The following is a 25,898-nucleotide window of genomic DNA, read 5'->3' as shown; positions in this document are numbered from 1 at the left end:
TCCCATCCTCAGTAACTTCAACCTCCCTTTCAACTTACTTTGTCCTTGTTTCCCTAGTTCCATTGGTTCCTCATCTTCCCTTAAACAGCTGTCCCTGCATTAAACTCCCTGGTCCATTTTCATGGACACGACCTTGTCACCTCACATGATCTCTCTGTATCCACTGTCTTGATCACAGCTCCTGTTATCCCACAGCACCATTGTCTCAGAATCCACCTGTTCTAAACACAATTCTCCTCCAATTCCTTTAGAAAGGCATTTGCAAGCTGGCAGCTTCCGGGACTGAAGACTTTGATCAGTCAGGATGATGTTTCTATCATTGATCTACCTCCCTGCTGTTGGGAGGGTGTTGATTACAGAATGGTGTCCCTTAAAGAAGACTTTGTAGCTTTCAGCCGTTTAACAGCAAGTCTTTGTTACCTGGTTGCAATTGTATACATAAAGGGTACCGCTTCAGTAGAAATAACAGTAGGAGGGATTATTATTTAAAGTGTGAAAAGCTGCAGCATGCTACAGTGCAGAGGGACCTGGGGGTCCTTGTGCACGAATCGCAAAAACCCAGTCTGCAGGTGCAGCAGGTGATCAAAAAGGCGAATGGAATTTTGGCCTTTATAGCGAGGGGGATAGAATATAAAAGCAGGGAAGTCTTGCTGCAACTGTACAGGGTACTGGTGAGGCCGCAACTGGAGTACTGTGTGCAGTTTTGGTCACCGCTTTTGCGAAAGGATATATTGGCCTTGGAGGGAGTGCAGAGAAGGTTCACCAGGCTGATACCGGTGATGAGGGGGTTAGCCTATGTAGAGATTGAATAGACTGGGTCTGTACTCGTTGGGGTTTAGAAGGCTGAGGGGGGATCTTATAGAGATTTACAAGATAATGAAGGGGATAGATAGGGTAGAGGTAGAGAGATTCTTCCAGCTTAGAAAGGATAGCAGAACTGGAGGGCACAGCCTCAAAATAAGGGGGGGGGGGCAATTTAGATCGGAGTTGAGGAGGAACTTCTTCACTCAAAGGGTGGTTAATCTCTGGAATTCTCTGCCCATTGAAGTGATGGAGGCTACCTCGCTGAATATATTTAAGTCACGGGTAAATAGATTTCTGATAGACAAAGGAATTAAGGGTTATGGGGAGAAAGCGGGAAAGTGGAACTGATCCACTTCAGATCAGCCATGATCTTATTGAATGGCGGGGCAGGCTCGAAGGGCTAGATGGCCTACTCCTGCTCCTATTTCTTATGTTTTTATGGTACAGGCAAGGAGCTGACTCCACAGCTGAATGTTTCACCCATTGGATTTGTATACTTTGTTTGCCCAGAATTGAACCCAAAGTGCCCTGCCCATGGTCAGCCCTGAAGTGGGATTTTGTGTTGGTTGGCCAATTTTTTTTATTCAGTCATAGAACTTGTGCATTACTGGCTGGCCAGCATTTATTGCCCATCCTTAGTTGCCTTTGAGAAGGTGGTGGTGAGCTGCCTTTTTGAATCGCTGCAGTCCATGTGCTGTGGGTTGACACACAATTCCGTTAGGGAGAGAATTCCAGGATTTTGACCCAAGAACGGCAAAGGAACGGCGATATATTTCCAAGTCAGGATGGTGAATTGCTTGGAGGGGATATTACAGATGGTGGTGTTCCCACGTATCTGCTACCCTTATCCTTCGTGGTGCTGTCTAAGGATCTTTGGTGAATTGCTGCAGTGCATCTTATAGATAGTACACACTGCTGCTACTGAGCATTGGTGGTGGAGGGAATGGATGTTTGTAGAATGTGGTGCCAATCAAGTTGGTTGCTTTATCCTGGATGGTGTCAAACTTCTTGAGTATTGTGGGGCTGCACCCATCCAGGCAAGTGGGGAGGTTTCCATCACACTCCTGACTTGTGCCTTGTAGATGGTGGACAGGCTTTGGGGAGCTACAGTATTCCTAGCCTCTAACCGGCTCTTGTAGCCACTGTGTTAATGTGATGAGTCCAATTGAGTTCCTAGTCGCAACAAAAGAGTCTCAACAGGCACAAGGATAGGCAGACCGCCTGACACTTAACCCGCACAACCCACCCCCCTCCCCATAGAATTTCCGATATGTAGACAGCAGGTATGTGTAAATCTGTGGATTTTAAGAACCCCTCCTGGTCTTCAAGCCTCCCTCAGCAGGTGTGTGTAAAATCCAGCCCTGCGTCTTTGTCCTCACAATAAACACACGCACTGTCCTACCTGTGATCAGCCGGACCAGAGCTGAGATCTGATGCCAGGTTAACTCTGTTTCCCTCTCCACAGCTGAGTATTTGCAGCAAAGGTTTGTTGTGATTCCTCAGCAGATCGCATTGTGTCACCTCCAGTCACCAGCATCAGGTCCAATCTCAGGCTCTGAACTATTTGAATATTTTTATTTCAATCCATCCGTACTTATTCTTGTGATTGTACCCATGACAATACAACGGCCAATCTGAATTAATCCTTAACTGCCTGCGTCATTTTCTCTGACTGCCTCTCCGGAAGCAATGCCTCCTGTTCACTTCTAGGCAGGAAATATGCAGTATCTTGTGTAAGAAATATGCACCTTTAGGAAAAGATGCTTTTTAGAATTGTACAGAAATCTAATAGATCTAACTGGCATAGTATTTAATTCTCTTTCACTCTCCCTGGAACCATACAATAATAATTCCAAGGAGGAATAATAATAATTCAGGTGGCACGGTCACACAGTGGTTAGCACTGCTGCTTCACAGCTCCAGGGTCCTGGGTTCGATTCCCGGCTCGGGTCACTGTCTGTGTGGAGTTTGCACATTCTCCTCATGTCTGCATGGGTTTCCTCCGGGTGCTCTGGTTTCCTCCCACAGTCCAAAGATGTGCAGGTTAGGTTGATTGACCATACTAAGAAATTGCCCCTTAGTGTCCAGAGATGCGTAGGTTAGAGGGATTTGTGGGTATAATATGTAGGGATATGGGGGTAGGGCCTGGGTGGGATTGTATTTGGTGCAGACTTGATGGGACGAAGGGCATCTTTCTCCACTGTAGGGTTCTATGATTCTATGAGTCAGGGATGAATGTCACTAAGATTACACTCCTGCCATTGAATTCATCGGATTTCACAAACATTCCTGAACCGATAGTAGGCAGCCTTCTTGCATCCTACAGACTGCCTTTATTGAGCAAACAACCCTCAGCATGAGGTCAACTCATGGTCCTGTGCGGTGGTACAGTGGTTAGCACCGCTGCCTCACAGCGCCAGGGACCCGGGTTCACTGTCTATGCAGCTGCCTCTAACTATGTAATATCCTGGTTCAAAGCTAGTGGAAGAAACGGTGAAAGGAAGAAAGGCCATGATCAGGTTTGTGCCTGATTGCTCTCGGCTCTCAGGATCTTACCGGCACCAGATATCAGGAACGATCAGCTTCGTGCCAATTTCCAGCGAGAGGCTGGGTAATTTATTTAAATATATTTAAAACATCATTTCCATGGATTTAATGAGCCCAGATGCAATCGTCCCGCCTCACTTGCCTTTGCGGCCTCACTTGGAGGGTTCTCACCGACAAGGAACACACCCACTCCCATGAATGAGGAACAATCGGGATGGCCTCGCCGGTAAAACCAGAGACCACTGAAGCCCACTGGGGAGGTCATGGGCAAGGGTGAGTGAGCCCCTTGGGTAGTGTCAGTGGAGTCTGAAGGGCTGTGGCCTATGGGACAGGGCTTGAAGAAGCAGGGCATATGGAGGTGGGACTTGAAGGGGGCACAGCTAGGCTGGGCAGCTGTGGAGGGGCCCTGCTGCCACTCTGCAGGAGATCGTGGGGGGTGGGGGGGTATGACTGGTCTGAATAGCAGTGGGAGGGCACTATTTCCAGGTGATGTGGGGCTTGTGATTGGCTGCTGGGCCTCGCAGTAGCTGAGGTGGGGGGTGGTTTGTTGAGGCTAGCTGCAGCAGCAGAGGCCTGGCAGATCTCTCTCTCAGACCTGCCTCTGCTGTTGCGTGCAGCCCCAGAAGTCTGCACATGTTCAATAGCTCCCTCTGCTGCTATAGCAGGCTGACGGTCAACGTAAGCCCTGGCCCCTTCCCGACAGGTGAGGAACGGTTGGGCCATTGTTTAATCCACTCAGAGCATAAAATTCAGGGTTTGAACTCATCCCCCCCAAAATGGATGAGCATCTCTCCTATTTTCCTGTCCATCCTGGACTTAGAATGTTTTTGGTAAGATCCCCCTCATGAACTATAGATTATATGGAGATGTGGGAAATGTAACAGTTCATTTGTAACAAAAGCAGAAAATGCTAAAAAAAACTCATCAGGTCTGACAGCCTCTGTGGAGAGAGGATAGAGCCAACATTTCAACCAGAGCTCTGACGAAGGGTCATACAGACCCAAAGCCATTGCTCTATTCTCTCTGTAAGAAGTCTCACAAAACCAGGTTGAAGTCCAGCAGGTTTATCTGGTATCACGAGCTTTCAGAGTGCTGCTCCTTCATCAGGTGAGTGAGTCATCTGATGAAGGAGCAGTGCTCCAAAAACTCTGGCTACCAAATAAACCCGTTGGAGGTGTTGTGAGACCTCTTACTGTGCCCATCCCAGTCCAACGCCGGCATCTCCACATCATGGCTATTCTCCCTCTTCAGTCCAAAGATGTGCTGGTTAGGTGGAGTGGCCATGCTAAATTGCCCCTTCGTGTCAGGGAGATTTGTAAGGTAAATACGTGGGGTTATGGGGATGGGGCTTGGGTGGAATTGTAATCGGTGCAGACTCAAGGGGCCGAATGGCCTCCTTCTGTACTGCAGGATTCTATGATCAGGTGCTGTCAGACCTGTTGAGATTTTCCAGCATTTTCTGTTTCTCTGATGTTTGTGTCTCTCATTCCCTGTCTCCTCTTATTTAACTCGCAAATAACTAATTATTGCTTTGGAGGTGATAATAAACCAGTTCCGCCACTACAGTCCATTTCTCCCTCTAGTATTTAACTTGCAAATGACTGCAGCCTTGTGTTGACAGCAAGCCAGTTCCGCCCCTGTGTGTGTCTGGCTCAGCATCCTGGCCACTACACAGGTGATATCCCTGTTGTCAGTTTCACTCACCTCCGGGCTCTCACCCGGGGTCACCGCCGGGCCACTTGCGTTGAAGAAAGTTTACTTTGTTTTAAAAGCTCTGACCAGCCGCTGACGTCTCGGAATCTCTACAATGTCCAGGAGAGTTTCCGTCCGCAAGTCCATCTCCAAGTTATTCTCCAGGAGCGACAGCAGTCTCGGGTGCTCGGATGGGGCAGAGAAAGTGGACAATAAATGTGTGGGAGGGGAGAAAGCGAAGAAAAAGCGGAGGAGACGCGAGAAGAAGAGAAGTGGTCCGAATACTGAAACACAAAGGTATGGGCAGATATTCCAGCACACTCTGGAGTCCTGTTATCTCTGCACTCAGAAAGGAGTGAGTTAAAGGGGCAGATTCGGGTCGGTTGGGATGTGATTTTACTCAAATACGATCTATATTAGCGCTGACCGCAAACCTCAAATAATAATAATAATATTCCAGAAGACAGGAGCGGTATAGAACCACAGAGATTCAGGATTGCAAATGCAGGAATCCATGAAAATTGTGGAGAACTTCAAAAAAAAGTCATTTAAAAGGCTGCTAGATTGTTAGTCTTTATCTCAATGAGATTGAATGGCTAAATGGATGGAAGTTGGTCTTCACATAAAATATTCCCATTGGGATTTTTGTTGTATAACACTGGGCAACGTAGCTCCTGAGGGGCATGTGTCACTTTTGGAGAGGGTGCTATATCTAAATTGGTGTTATCCAGATTAAATTAGGGGAACTGGCTGTATACATTCAACTTCAATCCCTTGGATTTAGCAGGTTAAAATTAATTAGAGTATGAAACTAAAACAGAAAATGCTGGAAAATCTCTCCCTACGGATGCTGTCAGACCTACTGAGATTTTCCAGCATTTTCTGTTCTTCTTTCAGATTCCAGCATCCACAGCAATTTGCTTTTATTTTAAGATCAATTGAGGGTGTTTAAAGGGATTAAAGGATTTGTTAAAGTCAATAAACAGAAACTTTACCCAGTAGGCAAATTCAGAATCAAGAGATTGTTCAGGGTGATGTCAGGCAGTCTAATTGCTGGAAGCTGACAAGGTCAATTGAAAAAAGTCAGAACAGATTTCCTCAGACGTTTATTAGGTAAAGATTTGAAGGCAGGTAAGTGGAAATATGTTGCAGGTCAGCCATGATATAATTGAATGGAGGAACAGGCTCGAGGGGCTGAATGGCCACCTCCCATTCTCCATGTTCCACTGGTGACAGAATAATGATTAGGATGTTCCTCTTCAGCCATTGATTGGATTATGATTTTCATGTGGCTGGCCAATGGACTTGGGGTGCATCAGCTAAATGGCCATTCTTCATGAGCGACCTTAGACTTAACGGAATCCCTATTTGTGCAGAAAGGCAATGCCCTGACTCTCCAAAATGGCAATTTAGTGTGGCCAATCAGCATGATCTGCACATCTGTGGAGTGTGAGAGGAAACTGGAGCACCTGGAGGAAACCCATGCAGACACTAGGAGAACGTGCAAACTCCGCATAAACAGTCACCCAAGGCTGGAATTGAACCTGGGTCCCTGGTGCTGTGAGGCAGCAGTGCCAATGACTGTGCCACTGTCCTACCGATAGTGAATGTCAACTGGCTACTCAACAACAATGGATGTCATCTTTAAACCCCATTCATCATCTCTTCACTAACACTCACCCTGACTGACTTTCAGCTCCACACCTGCCAACTTCTTCTTTGTTAAAGAAGATTAGAGGGTCCTTATATTTTCCTCATGCTCCTTTTAGATTCCAGTGTTGTATATCTCCTTCTCCAGTTAATGTCTCAAAATGGTCTCATGCAAGGATTCCCTTTGGGACTCCTGCATTTTGCTGGATTAATAACTCAATACTTCCAACTTCAACCTGGTGTCAAAACTTTATAAATTTTGAAGAGGTAATACTCAAAATAATTGATTTTGCTTGGACCTTATACTCACCACAGAGTCTTTATGAGGACCCAACTGACTATGGGCCATCTGCAATTGAGTCTAGAAGACCCCTCCCCACCACCTCCTTCTCACCCACCCCTCTATACAATAGGAAAAGACCATCTGACCCAAGTAGTCTATGCCAGTTCTCCTGGAAGCCTCTTCCTCCCTTCTTCAACTAACCCCATCCATGTAATATATAAAAAAACAAAAAATGCTGGAAAACCTCAGTAGGTTTGGCAGCATCCGTGAAAAAAGAAACCGAGTTGACATTTCAAGCCTGTATGACTCTAACATACTAACATCAATGCTGTTCCAACATAGGTGTTGCTTGTGAATTGATGAGGGAACACTGGCCGGATCTGTTTTATCTGCCTCTCTGGCTATTGTCCATTGTTCTTATCATGTGTCCTCATGCTAGATGGGTGGTTGGTCACTCCCTGTGTGCCAAGCTGTCTCCATCCACTCCAAGGGGCCAGATCACATGGGAATGTCTCCGAGGAAGAACCATGATTATCTCAGGCTGCGGACACTCAGCAGATCAGGCAGCATATGTTGAAGATAAATAGGGTTAGAGTTTGAGGTCAATGCCTCTTTACCAGAATTAAAAGTTGTTAAGAGATTATATACCTGTTCAGTAAGGCTATTAATCGGGAAGTCTTAAAGTGGTTCCATCAAATGCAGCTTAATCCAATTATACCACGACTACTCAATAGGTTAAACTGCATTTCTGCTTCTGTATCCAGTTTTGTTTTGAATTGGTCTTTTACTCCATTAGATTGGACGATCCAAAGAAAGCTCTAAGATATTTTTCTTGACCAAAACTCCATTAAATCCATTGCACTTTTAAACTAAAGCAGCCTACTGTTTCCACTGGCTAGCATTATTTTTGCAAGTGTGATTTGTCCAAAATTGCTGCTAAAAGTTTTTGGGGGACGTTGAGTGGGATTACTTTCTGCTTCAGGGATATTTCACCCCAATTGAAATAAACATCCTGTTGGAAGCAGCCCATAAAACTGGCTACATTACTGAGGGAATTAATTACGATGTGGCTTTCCAATGGTTGTGGTCATGGCGCGCCTTCAAGGAGGAAAGAGTCATCAAACCTGAATGTTCAATTTCCTTCTCTCTCCACAATGCTGCCTGACTTGCTGAGCATTCCTTGCTATCTCTATTTTTATCTCAATTTTAAGCTTGCTTTTAGACCCAAGGTAATAATTAACATGTTTTAGAAGCTGTGTAATACAATTGTTAATTTGCCAAAACACCCTGACTGCTGTAAACCACCCCCCCACCAATAACAAAAGATTGTGTGCACTTTTTTTGTCAAGCCATTTTTGGTTGTTAAGAATCAGATTTTTCACAGGTGGTGATTTTTAAATGCTTTCTTTGTGAAAACCCCAGTTTCGGCCGTATTAATCGCACTACACCAAGTTACAACTCAAAGACACTAAGAAATATATATCAAAGCAAAAAAATAAAATTGCTTTTCACGTCAAGTTTTAGGGTGCTGCCCAATTGAAGTGGTTTATATGGTGAAATGCAAATCAGTTTGAGTGGAAGCTTGTGTTGTCCCTCTGGCTCCTAAATCTGCCATCATCAACCACAGAATTGTTGCAGTGCAGGAGGATCCATTTGCCCTGTCATGTCTGCACTAATTCTCCAAATGAGTGCCATGGCTTGGTCCCATTTCCCTGCCTTAGCCCCACTGCAATCATCTAACGCCCTCTTGAATTCCTCGATTGAACCTGCCCCCACTACATTTCCAGGTCCATTCCCAATGTATACCAGACCCAAACCACTCTACTCAAAAGCAATCAATCCTTGCCCCTGCTGCCCTTGCCAACTATTGTCCAACCTCCCTTCCTTCTCCAAAGTCCTTGAACATGTTGCCTTCCACATCCATTGTTATCTGAATTCCAGGTTTGATTTCTTCCTAGTTCCTGCTCTGCAACAGTACCGAAAAAACTCTTACCAAAGTCACAAAGAACATCGCACATGACTCTGACAAAGATAAACTTACTACCCTCCTTCTTTCCCAGCTGTGTGCAGCCTTTGATCATCGTTGGCCTTCAAGCCTCTCCACAGTTACTCAGCTGGGTGAGGCTGCTCTGGCCTCCATTCTTAACTCTCTAGTCAGGGAATCGCTTGCAATGGTGCTTCTTCCCTGCTCTCGCATTGTTACTTCTGCTGCCCCATCCCAGGATCAATGCTTGGCCTCTTCCATTTCTCAGCTTCATGCTGCCCCCCAACTGACATTATCAGAAAGCATAGCATTGGCTTTCACATGTATGGCGATGATGCTCGCCTCAACTTCGCTACCCCCTCTCTCGACCCCTCTACAGTTATTAAATTATTAGACTGCTTATCCAACACTGGATGAGCAGGAATTTTCTTCAATTTAATACTGGGAAGAATTAAGCCATTGGTTTCAGTCTCCAGTCCAAACCTCATTTGTAGCCACCAACTTCACTTCTCTCCCTCATGCCAGTCTGATGTTAAACCAGTCTGTTCAATACCTTGGTGTCAAATTTGACACTAAGATGAGGTCCTGGCTTCACTCATACCATGATTAAGATCATATATTTCCACACTGTAACATTGACAGACTTTGCACCTGTCCCAACTCCTCTCCTAGAATCCTCATTCAAGATTATGTTAGCTCTAAACTCAACTGTTCCTCTTTGGGCTAATCTCCCACATACTACCCTTCATATATGAAAAAAATGCAAAATTCTGTCAAATGTATTAAATTGCATTCCCTCATCAGCCCATGCTCACTGGCCTACAAGAAACATCTTGATCTTAAAATTCTCCTCATCGTTTTCAAATCCCTCCATGGCCTCACTCTTCCCAATCTCTCTAAACTCCTCTAGCCCCACATCACTCCAAAATGCATTCCTTTAACTCTTGCTTCTTGGGCATCACTGAGATTAACTTTGTAGTTTTGACAAAGGATCATCTGGGCTCGAAACTTCAGCTCTTTTCTCTCCTTACAGATTCTGCCTAACCTGCTGAGATTTTCCAGCGTTTTCTCTTTTGGTTTCAGATTCCAACTTCTGCTGTAATTTGCTTTTATACTGAGATTAACTGGTCCACTATAGGTGGCTGTGCCTTCAGTTGTATATGTCCTAACTTCTGGGATATCCTCCCTCCACCTCTCTTCCTCACTAAATACAACTTTCACCAACACACATACCATGAGCTTTCATTTTCCGCAATAATGTTTGATGTGGCATATTTAGCAAATGCCCTCTGAAAATGTAAGTACAGTACATCCACAGCTTCCCCTTTATCCACAGCATACATCACTTCTTCAAAGAACACCAGTGAATTGGTTAAACATAATTCCCTCTCTGAAAACCATGTTCACTCTGCCCAATTACCTTGAAGTATTCAAGTGCCCCACAATAAGTCTTTAATAATAGATTCTAACATTTTCCCTTTTGACAGATGTTAAGCTAACTGGCTTCTAGTTTCCTGCTTTCTGTCTCCCTCCCTTTTTGAATAAAGGAATTATATTCACTATTTTCCCATCCAATAACAAACTTCCAGAGTCTAAGTAATTTTGGAAAATTCGAATCTGTGTACAATTATCTCATTAGCCACTGCTTACAAGTCCCAAGAATGACGTCCATCAGCATCCAGAGACTCCTCAGTCTCAGCTCCTATAATTTGCTCAGTCCCATTTGCCTACAGTATCACAGAGGCAGCACAGTGGCACAGTCGTTATCATTGTCACTGCACAGCGCCAGGGACCCGGGTTTAATTCCAGCCTTGGGTCACTGTGTGGAGTTTGCACATTCCCCGTATGTCTGTGTGGGTTCCTCCGGATGCTCCTGTTTCATCCCACAGTCCAAAGATGCGCAGTTAGGTTGATTGGCCATGCTAAATTGCCCCTTAGTGTCAGAAGGATTAGCAGGTAAATATGTGGAGTTACAGAAATAGGGCCTGAGTGGGATTGTGGTCAGTGCAGAATCGACGAGCCAGATGGCCTCTTTCTCACTGTAGGGATTCTATGAATCTGCTTCCCTGGTGATTGTAATTTTCCTGGCTTACTCTCTGCCTTCTATTTCCTGATTTAGGACTATGTCTGGGATGTTAATTGCATCCTCTAGAGTGAAAACTGATACCTTTTGCAATTCATCTGCCATCTCAATTTTCCATTATTCACTCCCCATCTCACTTTCTATACGATCAGTCAAATTCTTTTTAAAATATCCATAAAACACATTTTTTCTGTTTTTTTTGTGTTTCTAGCTAGCTTTCTCTTATCCTCTTATTTTTCCTTCTGGATCCATCTTTTAGTCACGGATTGCTGTTTTTTGTATTTTATCCAATCTTCCGCCCTGTTGCCCATTCTTGTGGAGTTATATGCATGCGTTGCCCCATGCTTATAATTACAGAGGCTCTGGACACAGATGACCCAGTTTGCTTGGAGATGATATGAAGAGGGGGATGATTTTGAACATTAATGGCACTATATAAATGAAAGTTGTCCAATTAGGCAATGTTTTGATACAATGTTTTCTTTAGCTATTAAATGGATGCTGCTAACATCTTTTCTGATGGAATACTTTCTTCACATTTTCTATATTGGAATGCAAGAAGATGTTGGTTTGGATAAGATTTACAGATTTACAATCACGGAACTGGGTTTGTTTAAGAGCTAATGTCTTCAAAGAAAACATAGAAAAACTACAGCACAAACAAGCCCTTCGGTCCACAAGCTGTGCACAAGGAAGTAAATTATGGAGGAAACATAGAAACAGAAGTTGGCAACTCAGTCCCTCAATAAGGTCATGGATGATCTATATAATAACTTGGTTCTGTAGTCTGAAGCACCTTTGCTGAACAAGAATCTTATCAACAACACCAATGAATCTTTTAAACCTTGGTTTTAAAATTTTCAGTTCACTCCAGCCTCAAACAGCTTTTTAAGAGATAGTTCCAGATTTCCTGCACAGTTGTGTGAAGAATTGTTTCCTCACCAGCCTGAATTAGCTAATTTTGATTTTAAGGTTATGTCCCATTGTTCTAGATTCTCCAATAACCGTTTCTCTCTGTGTTTCATTGTCCTGAGAATATAGATGATTAAAGGGCTGCAAGGTGGCACAGTGGTTAGCACTGCCGCTTCACAGCTCCAGGGACTTGGGTTCGATTCCCGGCTTGGATGACTGTCTGTGTGGAGTTTGCAAATTGTCCCCGTGTGTGCATGGGTTTCCTCCGGGTGCTCCAGTTTCCTCGCACAGTCTATAGATGTGTGGGTTAGTGGATTGTCCATAGTAAATGAGCAGGATTACAGGATAGGGTGGAGGGCAGAGCATATGTGGGATGCTCTTTCAGAGAGTTGGTGCAGATTCAATGGGCTGAAAGACCTCTTTCTGCATAGCAGGGATTGTACGAAAGGGTGATTTGATTGAAGATTTTGAAAAGAATTATTGATCGGGGAGACAGATGGCATAAAGTTAAGTTTATTTATTAGCCACAAGTAAGGCTTACATTAACACTGCAATGAAGTTATTGTAAAATTCCCGTGTCGCCACAGTCCAGCGCCTGTTCAGGTTAATGCACCTAACCAGCGTGTCTTTCAGACTATGGAGGAAACTGGAGCACCCGGAGGAAACCCACGCAGACACAGGGAGAATGTGCCAACTCCACACAGACAGTAACCCAGCCGGGAATCGAACCCGATCCCTGGCATTGTGAGGCAGCAGTGCTAACCACTGTGACATCGTGTAGCAAAAGACCTAATCTTAACATTCTGAGCCAGACTATTCATTTGAAAAGCTACCTTTCATAGAATCATAGATTCCCTACAGTGCAGAAGGAGGTCATTCAGCCCATCGAGTCTGCACTGACCACAATCCTACCCAGGCCTTGTCCCCATAATCCCATGCATTTACTCTAGCTAGTGCCCACTTGGTGTGACAGTCTTCATAAAATTGTGAAGACTATCTTCAAAAAGCAGTAGAAGATCAAATAATCATTTTAAGTCTGAAATTAATGGACTTTTGTTGAACATGAGTCCAAAAAGAATTGGAGCCAAGGTGAGTGGATGGAGTAAAGATACAGATCAGCCATGGTCTTGCTCAGAGCAGGTTCAAGGGCGAAACCGGCATTCTTAACAACTTTCTTTAATCAGCTTAAATACCTCCAATATATCACCCTTAATCTTCTACACTTGAGGGATTATAAACTTAATCTATGCAACCTATACTCATAATTTAACCCTTTTAGCCCCAGTAATCAGTCTAAAGTTTGAAGTTTATTTATCAGTGTCATAAGTAGGCTTACATTAACACTACAATTAAGTTACTGTGAAAATCCCCTAGTCGCCACACTCCAGTGCCTGTTTGGGTACACTGAGGGAGAATTTAGCATGGTCAATGCAGCTAACCAGTATGTCGTTGGACTGTGGGAGGCATGATGTAGAGATGCCGGCATTGGACTGGGGTAAATACAGTAAGAAGTCTCACAACACCAGGTTAAAGTCCAACCAGTTTATTTAATAGTAATCCCACAAGCTTTCAGAAATGCTGTTCCTTCATCGGGTGTTTGGAACCTTCCACACACCTGATGAAGGAACAGCGTTTCCGAAAGCTTGTGGGATTATTATCAAATAAACTGGTTAGACTTTAACCTGGTTTTGTGAGACTTCTTCTTGTGGGAGGTAACCAGAGTGTGCTTTCACCCAAACAAGTGTCAGAGTGTGGCAGCTAGGGGAATTTCACAGTAACCTTATTGCAGCGTTAATGTAAACCTTACTTGTGACATTAATAAATAATCTTTGGAAGAAACCCATGCAGACATGGGGAGAATGTGCAGTCTCCGAACAGACAGTGACTTGAGCTAGCAATCGAACCTGTGTCACTAGTGCTGTGAGGCAGCAGTGCTAACCACTGTGCCACCATGCCGATCTTGAAGTATTGCCTCTCAGAATAAAGAAAATGGCTTTGCTGATCTCCTATGTTTAAACTTTAAGTCCTTGAGGGTATAAAGAGATGTTAGTGGGATATGCAGATATAGGTGATAATGTGGAACAGCCAATGCCTGCTGAAGAGGTGATGGTCTAGAGCTGATGGACCAAATAGAATGTCCTCCTGTCATGTCCTTATTAAAGTAACAATACTTTTATTTACCGAGGCAGAACAAACACACACAAATGACCCTGTTGTTTTTTCATTCACTGCAAGCTGCCAGTTGTTATTCTGCTTTCTAAAGGAAGCTGATTGTTGCAGTACATGGTAACAGTTGTATTAAAATGACATTTGCCAAATGGACCTTTGTCCCTGAGCCAGGTAGGTCTGAAGTGATAAGCAGCCCTGGCACTCTTGTGGCAGCGTGTTGTCAGCTGTGCCCTAATCTGCACCTTGACTACAAGTTCAGATCAAAAAAATGGAATATTTCGAATTACCTTCATCAAATTATAGAATGATACAGCATGGAAGGAGGCCATTTGGTCCAGCATGCCAGAGCTGTCCTTTCAATCCCCGTCCTCTGTTTTCTCATCTCCGTCCTGTAAATTTCTTTCCAAGAATTTCTCCCATCCCCCACGAGTGTTGCTGCTGAATCTGCTTCCTCCCCCCACTCAGTGTATTCTGAACCAGAAAATCAAAGGATAAAAAATAGTCCTCTCAGCCATTGGTTTAATTGTGTACGCCTTGGTTACTGACCCTGCTGCTTGTGGAAACATTTTATCCCTAAGCCGTGAAAAGTTACAAACTCTCTCATTAACCTTCTCTGCTCTAAAGAGAACCACACTAACTTCTCTTGTCCCTGATACAACTGAAGTCCCTCATCCCTGGAGGTATTCCAGTAAATGGCCAATCAACCTAACCCGCACATCTCTTCTGCACCCTCATAGAATCATAGAATCCCTAAAGGCAACAAGAAGGCCATTTGGCCCATCAAGCCTGCACTGACAATAACCCCACCAAGGCCCTATCCCCGTAACCCCACATATTTATCCTGCTTATCCCCTTACACTAAGGGGCAATTTAGCACGGTCAATCAACCCAACCTGCACATCTCTGGAATGTGAGATCTTGGCAACCTTTCTAAAGCTTGAACCAAATGAGGCCCACTAGCAATTTTAAAAATATATACCTGTTAAATATGAAGTATTCTCTTCTCCCAGAGACATTATAGACTGTTTTCTTGATACACAGGTGTGATAAAGGTGACGGCACAGGGTGGCATGCTGGCACAGTGGTTAACACTGCTGTCTCACAGTGCCAGAGATCTGGGTTTAATCCTGCCTTGGGTCACTGTCTGTGCAGAGTCTGCACATTCTCCGTGCCTGCGTGGGTTTCCTCTGGGTGCCTCGGTTTCCTCCCAGAATCCAAAGATGTGCGGGTTAGGTTGATTGGAAATGCTAACTTGTCCCTTAGTGTTGGGGGACTAGCTAAGGTAAATGCATGGGGTTGTGGGGAAAGGACCTAGGTGGGATTGTGATCAGTGCAGACTCGATGGGCTGAATGGCTTCCTTCTGCACTGTAGGATTCTATGATTCTATGACTTTATAGAGTGACTGGAAAGTGAGGATTAGAGGTAAACCTTTTAGGAGTGAGGTGAGGAGAAATTCCTTCATTCAGTGGGTGGTGAATGTATGGAATTCATTACCACAAAATGCAGCCGAGGCCAAAACATCGTCTGATTTCAAGAAGATTTTAGATATAGCTCTTGGGGCTAAAGGGGTTAAAGAATATGGGGGGGAGGGGGGAGGATCAGGATATTGAATTTGATGATCAGCCATGATCAAAGTGAATGCTGGAAGGGCTGAATGGCCTCCTCCTGCTTCTAGTTTCTGTGTTCCTATGTGAGGAAAAGGCTTCCATATTCAGCAGTTTCAGACTGGTCTAACCAGCCTGCTGATGTTCCATAATCATACATTATCTCTCCTTCACTCTTCTTTGATGTTGTCCTACTCTGGTTCATCATCGAGTTTGAGGCCTTCACCGTTTCACTCTTGACCACTGTGCTTTCAGCTGTTGGCCATGTCTGTTGGAATTCCCTCCTTAAATCCCATTGCTCCTCCTTAAAACTTAACTCTTCGGACAATCAAAGAACAAAGACAATTACAGCCTTTGGCCCTCTAAGCCTGCACCGACCATGCTGCCCAACTTGACTAAAACCCCCTATGCTTCTGGGGACCAAAAGAACAAAGAGAATTACCGTTTGGTCACTTTCTCCTATTGTCTCCCTTTTTTTGGCTTGGAGTCTTTTTTCAGTTTTGTTTAATTATGCCCTTAGGAAGCGCTTTTGGAAAATATCTATGTCTTATTCAAATACAAGCCTCTCGATTTCCAAAAACAAATTGCTGCTGGGAAGTGACCTCAATCTATTTAAATGCAACTAAAGCACATCTGTTTGAGCTGGCTGATGAGGGAGTCAATTTTTACTGGGACGACCAAATAATCGCAGCAAACAATGGTAACAATTCGAGACGAATCACCCTGGGCGCAGCCCAAAGCAAGATGGTCGCTTACAGAGCAATTCATTGGGCCTTTCTCTAAATTTTGGAAAGCTCCTTAGTTTTGGACAGTAACTTACTACCTTTGTAGCTAATGTGAAAAAAGCCCTCTATCACCTGGAGGTTGTGTAAATGGTGTGGTTCCCCCTCAGGTGAGTGCTGTGGTTCCTCCTCACAGGTGCGTCGCATGGTCTCTCCTCCAGGCGAGTGATTTGAAACCTCCCCCTGCTCCCCAGGCAAGTGGTATGCCTCCCTACCCCATTCCAGGTGAATGGTGTGGTTCCCAATCCCCACTCCCACCCTAGAAACAACACTGTGTGAAAAGAATGGAGATTTGGGGAAGGAATTCGAGGCCCATGTGATGAAATTAACAATTGCGTGCACATAGATATGAGGACAGATTGCCAATGAGAGTTAATTCTCTGCTTTGACCCTAATTCTCCCCCACTAGATTATGAACATTGAAACACACAGGGAGTAAAACCTTATTTAAAGGGCTTAATCTGATTTCCTTACATTTGATGATGTTCAATTTGGTTTGAGGGAGGTGATGGCCTGATGGTATTATCGCTGGGCTATTAATCCGGAAACTCTGCTAATATCCTGGGGACTCGGGTTCGAATTCCACCCGGCAGATGGTGGAATTTGAATTTAATATAAAAAATCTGGAATTAAAAACCTCCTGATGACCATGAAACCACTATCGATAGTTGGAATAACCCATCTGATTCATTAATGTCCTTTAGAAAGGAAATCTACCATCCTTACCTGGTCTGGCTTACGTGTGACTCCAGAGACACAGCAAAGTGGTTGACTCTCAACTGCCCTCTGAACAAGGGCAACTAAGGATGGGCCAGCTAGCAATGCCCATGTCGCATGAATGAATTAAGAAAAAGCTGCTTGATCTGGTTCAACAAAGGTTACCCAGGCAAACAAAACAGAAAAATGCTGGAAAATTGCAGCAGGTCTGACAGCATCTGTGGAGAGAAAATAGAGGTAATGCTATGAGTCTGGATGACCCTTTGTTAAACATTGGCTTTATTCTCACTCATGATGTGGAGATATCGGCGTTGGGCTAGGGTAAACACAGTAAGAAGTCTCACAACACCAGGTTAAAGTCCAACAGGTTTATTTGATAACACAAGCCACTAGCTTTCGGGGAGCTGCTCCTTCATCAGATGAGTCAGCTGACAAAGGGGCAGTGTTCCGAAAGCTTGTGGCTTGAGTTACCAAAGAAACCTATTAGATTTTAATCTCACTCCACAGATGCTTTTGTTTCGAATTCCAGCGATATTTTGCGTTTATTTGGACAAACCTGGGAAGGAACCCTTGTATGTAATGCCTGTTTATTGGATGTAAAATGGTCCAATATTGAGTGTGATTTCTTGTGCCTAACATCAGCCAGTGCTGTTATACAGATCTGCGGTGTTCTTGGGAGCAACCACCTGAAATCAGCTCTGGATCAATTTAAATCTGTAAGGAAGGGCCCTGTGCTGTTTTAGAATCCCTTTGTTAAATAAAGTAGGCGCGTCGCTCTGGGTTCGCAAGGGCCATTTTTAAAATTAGTTTTATTTTTGCATGAACAGAATCTCTTCGAGGGCAGACAGAGAGTGTTGAAAGATTGATGGGGAATGAACACTTGCTCTGCTCTGCAGCACTTGTATGGATTTTACATTTACCTGAGCAGCGTGCCAAGACCTCTGCTTAATGTCTCCTTTGAAAGAAGAGGCAGTGTAGATATGAGCTTGAGATATTAACATGTCCCCACCTTTTCTTCAACCTGCCTACTCAATAAAGTCATTTGAGCAAATAGAAATATATGGAATTACCTCCACACAGCTGGTGGGTAAATACTGGGTGTGATCGATAAACATTACTTCAGCAAACAAGGCTGGATGAACATCCAGAATGTAGCAAAGGAGCGCCCAGCTAAACAATGGGAGTGACACATTGGCCATGGTAAAGTTAAACCAGCTGCCAAGCTTGCCACTTCCCCGCATTATCCAGTGATGTGTCACTGTCCCTGCATGGCACTCTCGTCCCACAGCCACCCAGCCTGAGATACTCATTTGGCTCAGACGTAAGGGCTGGCCACTGAATCTGAGACATGAGCAACTACTAACCCTTGTGAAAGAACGAAACACAGGCTTTCAGTATTATTGTTCCTTCTATAAGAGTCCAAAGATGCGTGGGTTAGATGGGGTCTATTGGCCATTCTAAATTAATCCTAGTGTGATGGGATTAGCAGGGTAAATATGTGGGGGTTACAGAAATAGGGCCTGGGTGGAATTGTGGCCAGTGCAGATTCAATGGGCTGAATGGCCCCCTGCATTGTAGGATTCTATGATTTCTGAAAGCCCCTTACAGTCAAAGATATATATCCTGCTGTAGAAAGATGCAGCAACTGATCTGTACTCAGGATGCTCCTCCACACAGCTGGGATAGATCTCCCAGTGATCAGTTTTATTTAGTGATAAGTATCAGTCTATCGGGGAGAGCATTCTTCTTCAAACAATGCCAGTGGATCATTTAAATCCCATCTGAAAAATAGCACCCCCAACCATGCAGTAATCCCTCCAATGCAGAAGGAGACCATTCGGTCCATTGAGTCTACCACCGATAACACTCCGACCCAGGCCCTATTGCCATAAGCCCACGTATTTACCCTGCTAATTCCCCACGACGCTTAGGGACAATTTAGCATGGCCATTCAACCTAACCCATATATCACTGGAGTTGGGGGGGAAATCCGTACAGACACGGGGAGGACATGCAAACTCCACACAGACTGTGACCCGAGGCCAGAACTGACGCTGGCACTGTGAGGCAGTGGTGCTAACCACAATGCCACCGTGCCCCACCCAACTTGAAAAATATGAAGGTTGCCCTTTATTGTCAGGGTAAATTTACATGCTTAGTTTCTGGAGTGGGACTTGAAAGCACAACATTTGGATTCCAAGTGCAAGTGTTTCCAACTGAGACACAAGGATCTCTACTGTTGTATTACCTTCTCAAGGGCAATTAGAGATGGGAAATTAGAGTGTTGTTAGCAATACTCTCACCTCATGCAAGAATTTATGAAACTAACAAAATTGTACCGGTTTCCGTGTTTTGAGAAAGCCCACCATCATCTACCCATCGGAATTCTCTCAGGATAGGGAGAGGCAGTTCAGCCCCTTGAGTCTGCTTCGCCTTCCAATTACAGCATGATGGTCCGCACCTTAACTCCACCCATCCTGGTTCTGTAACAGTTAAATATTCTTGTACAACAAAAACATCTGTCAATCTCAGGTTTGAAAGTTTCAATTGGCTTCAATCTCACCAGCTTTGTGCCCGAGTGGGCCACATTGCCACCACCCTTTGTGTGAAAAAGGCACTGGGGACTGGCGATAAATTCTGCCCTGAATGGTAACAGTTGTATCCTGAGAATGAAAAGCGCTTAACTTATCACTGCATTTGCTGGTTCACACATCCTATCACTGTATTCTTTTGGACCTGGGTTAGAATCATAGACTGGTACAGCAGACAATGAGACCATTCACCCATCTGGTCTGTGCCAGCAATGTACAACAATTGATGATGAAAGAATGCCCAGGGCTATTTTATGGAGAAGAGCAAGAGAGGTTTCTCTCCTGTCCTGGCCAACAGTTACTCCTCAGCCATTATCTTAGGGAACACTATTTGGTCAGTCTCTCATTGTTGTTTGTGGGATCTTGCTTTGCACCAACTGGCTGCTTTATTTACTACACTATAACAGGATTACACTGCAAAAGAGCCCCTATGGCTTTAAAGTGCTTTCAGAAATCCTGAAGTTGTGAATGCTTCTATTTTAATGCTAAGAGTAAATCCATAGAATCCCTACAGTTCTGAAGGAGGCCATTTGGCCCATCAAGTCTGTATGGACAACAATTCCATCCAGGTCCTAATCCCAAAGCCCCATGCATTTACCCTAGCTAGTCCCCCTGACACTAAGGGGCAATTTAGCACGGCCAATCCACCTAACCCGCACATCGTTGGACTCTGAGAGGAAACTGGAGCACCCGGAGGAAACCCACGCAGGCACAGGGAGAATGTGCAAACTCCACACCGACAGCCACCCAAGCCATGACTCAAACCAAGCCCCTGGCGCTAGTTTGAGAATCATTTCTCATGATGTGGAAATGCAGGCATTGAACTGGGGTAAGTACAGCAAAAGTCTCACAACACCAGGTTAATGTCCAACAGGTTTATTTGGTAGCACAAGCTTTCAGAGTGTTCCTTCTGAAGAAGGAGGCTGTTCTTCACCTGAAGAAGGAGGAACACTCCAAAAGCTTGTGCTACCAAATAAATCTGTTGGACTTTAACCTGGTATTATGAGAATTGTTACAATCATTTCTCAGCCAGACTGGGTAAGGACAGCAGATTTCCTGCCCTAAAGGACATTAGTGAACCAGTTTTTTATGTACATTTTATGATCTGTTCATGATCACTCCTACTGCAGTGTCACAGAGACCTGTTCAATGCCAGCGCTGGTGTGAGAGTTGATCTGTCCCAGCGTTGGTCCGAGGCCACCTCGATGAGCCATGGTGCGTGCCGGTCTGACTTTAGAGTGAGTAAGCAGTATTGTGACCCTGAGCTCCTGTGGGTCAATGTGTTGAGTGTGGCTGTGTTTGCGAGAGGCAGCATTTCTTATTGTATAACAGGTTGCTGGGAAGATAAGAAATGCAAATAGCAAATTCACTTTGGTGTGGTCTGTAATGCGTAGTCAATATTGGTATCAGCCAGTCCTGTCTTCAACTCCCAGCTTCCTGTTTAACACCAGTTTACGACTAGGTTGCCTTGTTAAAGATTGACTACGGTATTACCTGCACTGGACATGACCCCCTAAACCAGACCCCCATTTGGAACTCTCCATGACAACGCTTGGCAATGATGGCCCATAGGTCCCCGTAGGTTTACCGTGGTTTCGGACAGTGAGCCTGGCAGTGTTATCCAATTAAACATTCCCCAGTCAGCCACCACCTCAATCACCCTGTGAACGCCCATGTTTCTGGGGAAAGAAGGTCGTGATTCTCCCGTCACGACCCCCAATTTTCCTGGCAGGTCACAGTGGCAGATGAGCGTTGCTGGCCTGGTACCGGAATTTGTGTATGTGCCGGGATTGCACGCGCATCTCCCAGAGCTGGCGAACAGTCACCAGTCAGACCACACTGGAAACCGGTGGGAAGGCAGGTAAGTCATTGGAATCTTTTTTAAATGTATTTTAAATATATTTTAGGTCTCATAATTGGGAACTTTCAGGTCCTGATTGTATCTCCCATTCCACGAGGAGCGTTCAATTCTAGTGGGGTTCAGACTAGCTCCCCAAGTTTGGGAAACTAGTGGGAGACTCCACCAGACTGAATGGGGGCACTCGGGGTCCCCAGGAGGTTGGGCAGCAGGAGATGGTGCCCCCTGAGCATGGGCACCTGGCAGTGCCAGCCTGTGCCCTGGCACTGCCCAATGGGCGACGTGCCCATGCCCAGGGAGCACCTTGGCACTGCCCATCGGGCGTTGAGGTGCCAAGGCGGCAGGACCTATTGTGGGCAGGGGCATATGGGTGATCGGTTGGGTTTGGGGGGGGGGGGGGTGCGGGGGGGGGTGGCCACTGCCACTCTGCATGGGGACCGGTCTGAGATGGAGGGAGGGCAGCAATTGGGGCAGGCTGGGAGGTTAGAGTGGTCTGCTGGGAGGGCCTGCCTCCAGGGGGACTCTGAGCTGAGGGGGGAGGGGTGAGTGGGGGGGGGTGTCTGCTGGGTTTTGGGGGGGGGCGGTGGGTGGGCAGCGATTGGGGCGCTCCAGGGAAGTGGGGGGGTCAGGGCTGGCCTGGGAATTGCTGTGAGGGCCGCGATCAGAGCGTGGAGGGGGGGGGTGGGGCTGGAGGGGCAGCACTGCAGGGTCCCAGGCTGGCCAGCAAATGGGGAGACTGGTCTGAGCCACTGCGCATGCACAGAGTTCCAGAGCTGTCAAACTCCGGTGTGAATAGGCCCCGTCCCCCCGGGTTTTTAATAATATTCACGACTGGGATCTCTGCGGTGCGCAGAGAGCGGAGATTCAGGTGAGAAGCTGAACTGACAAAACAGTCAGGATCTAAAACAGTTTTCCCACCAATTCAGCGCTTTTGGGAGAATCACGGCCAAGGTTTCTCTTAAATCTTAATTGGATTTTAAAGCGGTAATTCAATATTAATCATAGAATCCTTACAGTACAGAAGGAGGCCATTCAGCCCAGCGACTCTGTACTGACCACAATCCCATCTAGTCCCTATTCCCGTAACCCCTTGCATTTACCCTGCTTAACCCCCCCCCACCAATCAACCTAATCCACACATCTTTGGAGTGTGGAAGGAAACTGGAGCACCCAGAGGAAACCCACACAAACACGGGGAGAATGTGCCAACTCCACACAGTCAGCCAAGCTGGGAATTGAATCCCTGGAACTGTGAGGCAGCACTGTGCCACCCCCAAAAATAATTGTTGTTATAAAGAAATTATTCAGTCACTCCTGTTAATTAATGATAAATATATTGGATTTGGGGAGAAAAGGCTGTTGACTGATAGTCACAATTATCAGTTAGGTATTTACTAGTTAGGCATTTGGAGTATTGTGAACATTTTGGGCCCCATTCCTAAGAAAGGATGTGCTGGCTTTGGAGGGGGTCCAGAGGAGGTTCAGAAGAATGATCCCAGGAATGAAGGGTTTGTCATATGAGGAGTGGTTAAGGAGTCTGGGTCTATACTCAATGGAGTATAGCAGGATGAGGGAGGATCGAATTGAAACTTCCAGAATACTGAGAGGCCTAGACAGAGTGGATGTGAAGAGGATGTTTCCATCAGTGCGAATGACATAGAACTCGAGGGCACGACCTTAGAGTGACGGGACGCTCCTTTAAAACTGAGATGAGGAGAAACTTCTTCAGCCAGATGGTGGTGAATCTGTGGAGCTCTCTGCCGCAGGAGAATGAGGATGAGAATCATATCAGCCATGATTAAATGGTGGAACAAACTCAATGGGCTGAATGGCCTAATTCTGTTCCTATATGTTATAGTCTTATGGTAATGAGGAATCTGCTTGTTTTCTGATTTGTTTTATGGGGGAGGTGGCGAGGCACTGAATTAATGGGTGTCTCAGGTAACCAATGGTGGGAGAGTTGGGGGTGGGGGCGTGGTGTTGTGGGGGTGGGAGGTCATTCATTGACACTTTCAGGAATTTGCCTAACTTTAGGCTTAAGCCCTGGATCAATCCGAGGACCGTGCTGGTCAGTCCAATCCTATACAAGCCCATCACAGTTCACACAAACATTGATCCATTTTGGCCTTTTCCATGAATTAATAGAAGTTGTGAACAGTGAGTTAAAAGAATTATTTTCCATTTTGGTCCTTTCAGATGTTTGAGTTGGAGCCACAGTGAACAGGATGAAGGGGATGGCAAGAGTACACAAGACAGTTATATGAAAACTTCACTTAGTACGAATGAATCACTGGACACTTTGGAGTCAATGGATGTCTCCAGTTGGAACCCAGTTCCAAAATCAGAGGTAAGAAAGCAGGATAAATGATCAAAGCAGTGTAACTGACCAAAAAAACTAAAATAACACCCTTTTGTGGCCATTTGTGTACGTGCGTATATGAACCAAAGCTGGATTAAACTAGTTGGTTGGGGATTTGAAATCCATGTGTATGCACCTGTCTCCTTTTCGCCCTGCAAAGATATCACAGATACCAGATACTGAGTGGTGTGGTGGCACAGTGGTTAGCACTGCTGCCTCACAGTGCTGGCTTGGGTCGCTGTCTGTGTGGAGTTTGCACATTCTCCCCATGTCTGCATGGGTTTCCTTCAGGTGCTCCAGTTTCCTCCCATAGTCCAAAGATGTGTGCATTAGATGGATTGGCCATGCCAATTGCCCCTTAGTGTCAGGGGTACTAGATGCGGTAAATGCATGGGGTTATTGGGATAGGGACTAGGTGGGATTGTGGTCAGTGCAGACTCGATGGGCTGTAGGGCCTCCTTCTGCACTGTAGAATTATATGATTCAGGTTGTAGCCTAGTTCTTTGTTAAGTTTTTTTTTTGTAATGTTTCCAAGTTGGGACATCCCTTCCCCACTTGCAAAGGGAGCCCATGGGGATCTCTTGAATGTATATTTGGGCGGGAGGAGTGAGATGGGGGACTGGTACACCAACCCCTTCCCCTTGCCTAGGAGAGGATTATGTGGCCTGTACAGTAGGTAGAGATAGGAAATCAACAACTAGTAGCACTGGAATCCATTGGCATGTTAACCTGTCAGCTGCTGCTCACTGGGTAATACTCTCACTTGGGTCAGAAGGTTGTGGGTTTCATATTCTGTGCCAGACACTCGAGCAGATAATCCAGTGTGGGATGGATGTTCCAACTGAATGCAATGAGAGTTGGTGGAGACTGGGCGAAGAGGTTGTGGGGTGATTATTGTGTTTGGGGGGAATGGCGGTGGTGAGAGCTGGAGAACTCTGGGGAGATTGGGGGCAATGAGGGTTGGTTGACTTTGGGGGAGACTGGATGTGGGGAGGGTAGAGGTCTCAGGAGGGACTGGGGGTGGGGAGGGTTACAGGTCTCGGGGGAGACTGGAGGTAGGGAGGGTCAGAAGTCTCGGGAAAGACCGGGGGTGGGGAGGATTAGAGGACTTGGGACAATCTAGGGGTGGGGAAGGTTAAAGGTCTCAGGGAGTCTGGGGCTGGGGAGGGTTAGGGGTCTCAGGAGAGTCTGGGGCTGGGGAGGGTTAGAGGTCTCGGGGGAGACTTGGGGTGGGGAGGGTTAGAGGTCTTGGGCTGGGGAAGGCTAGAGGTCCCAGGGAAGACTGGGGTCAGTGTGGGTTAATGTGCTTTACAGGGGAGACTGGGAGCTGAGTGGGAATAATGGATCTCCAGTGAGTATGTGGCAGAGTTAATGTTGGTGAAGCTGTAGGTAAGGTGGACATGGGAGTCTAAGTAAAAAAAAAGGAAGAAAAAGAAGACTGGGGAGAGGGAAATAAAACCTGCATATCTTTACATCTTTCTGTGCTGTTTGAATATGTATTGGGCAAACAAGCCTTGGATATGAACTGGAGCTTATAAAAGCATTTGGGTGTGGGAGAGAAGACTGTGTGCACTGGGACATGGCTTCTGCTGCTCTGTGTGCCTGAGGTGAGGAACTTTGGTGAATTTTGAAGGTGGAGGCATAGAGAAGGTAGTGAAAGATAGGACTTGTAGTTTGGGAGGCTCTTGGATAAGAAAGTGGAGGTCGGTCAGGGAGTTGGGTGGCAGAGGGGTAGGGGGTGCAGGTGGGGGGATGGGAAGTAGCAATAAGAGACAGTGATAGAATTGAAAGTCTTTTACGTTTAGGGAAAACCAGTCCACATGGGACTCAGTGTGAGATTCTGTCCCATTTATTGTTCTTGT

At 45.6% G+C, this 25,898-nt stretch overlaps 1 protein-coding gene across 1 annotated transcript in view; it reads left to right on the top strand.

Moving 5' to 3' along the window:
• Positions 1 to 5,016: 5,016 nt before the first annotated feature.
• LOC145357935 (uncharacterized) overlaps positions 5,017 to 25,898 on the top strand; it is a 110,035-nt gene continuing 89,153 nt past the window's right edge. Inside the window, exons 1-2 of the mRNA XM_080211519.1 lie at positions 5,017 to 5,340; positions 23,874 to 24,024. Coding sequence (XP_080067645.1) covers positions 5,159 to 5,340; positions 23,874 to 24,024 — 333 coding nt within the window. The 5' untranslated portion in view covers positions 5,017 to 5,158. The remainder of the gene's footprint in view (positions 5,341 to 23,873; positions 24,025 to 25,898) is intronic.

This window comes from Carcharhinus amblyrhynchos, chromosome 24 (genome assembly GCF_965287045.1).
Source record: "Carcharhinus amblyrhynchos chromosome 24, sCarAmb.v2.hapA, whole genome shotgun sequence".
Lineage (NCBI taxonomy): Eukaryota > Metazoa > Chordata > Chondrichthyes > Carcharhiniformes > Carcharhinidae > Carcharhinus > Carcharhinus amblyrhynchos.
This window is presented reverse-complemented; position numbering and strand designations above follow the sequence as displayed.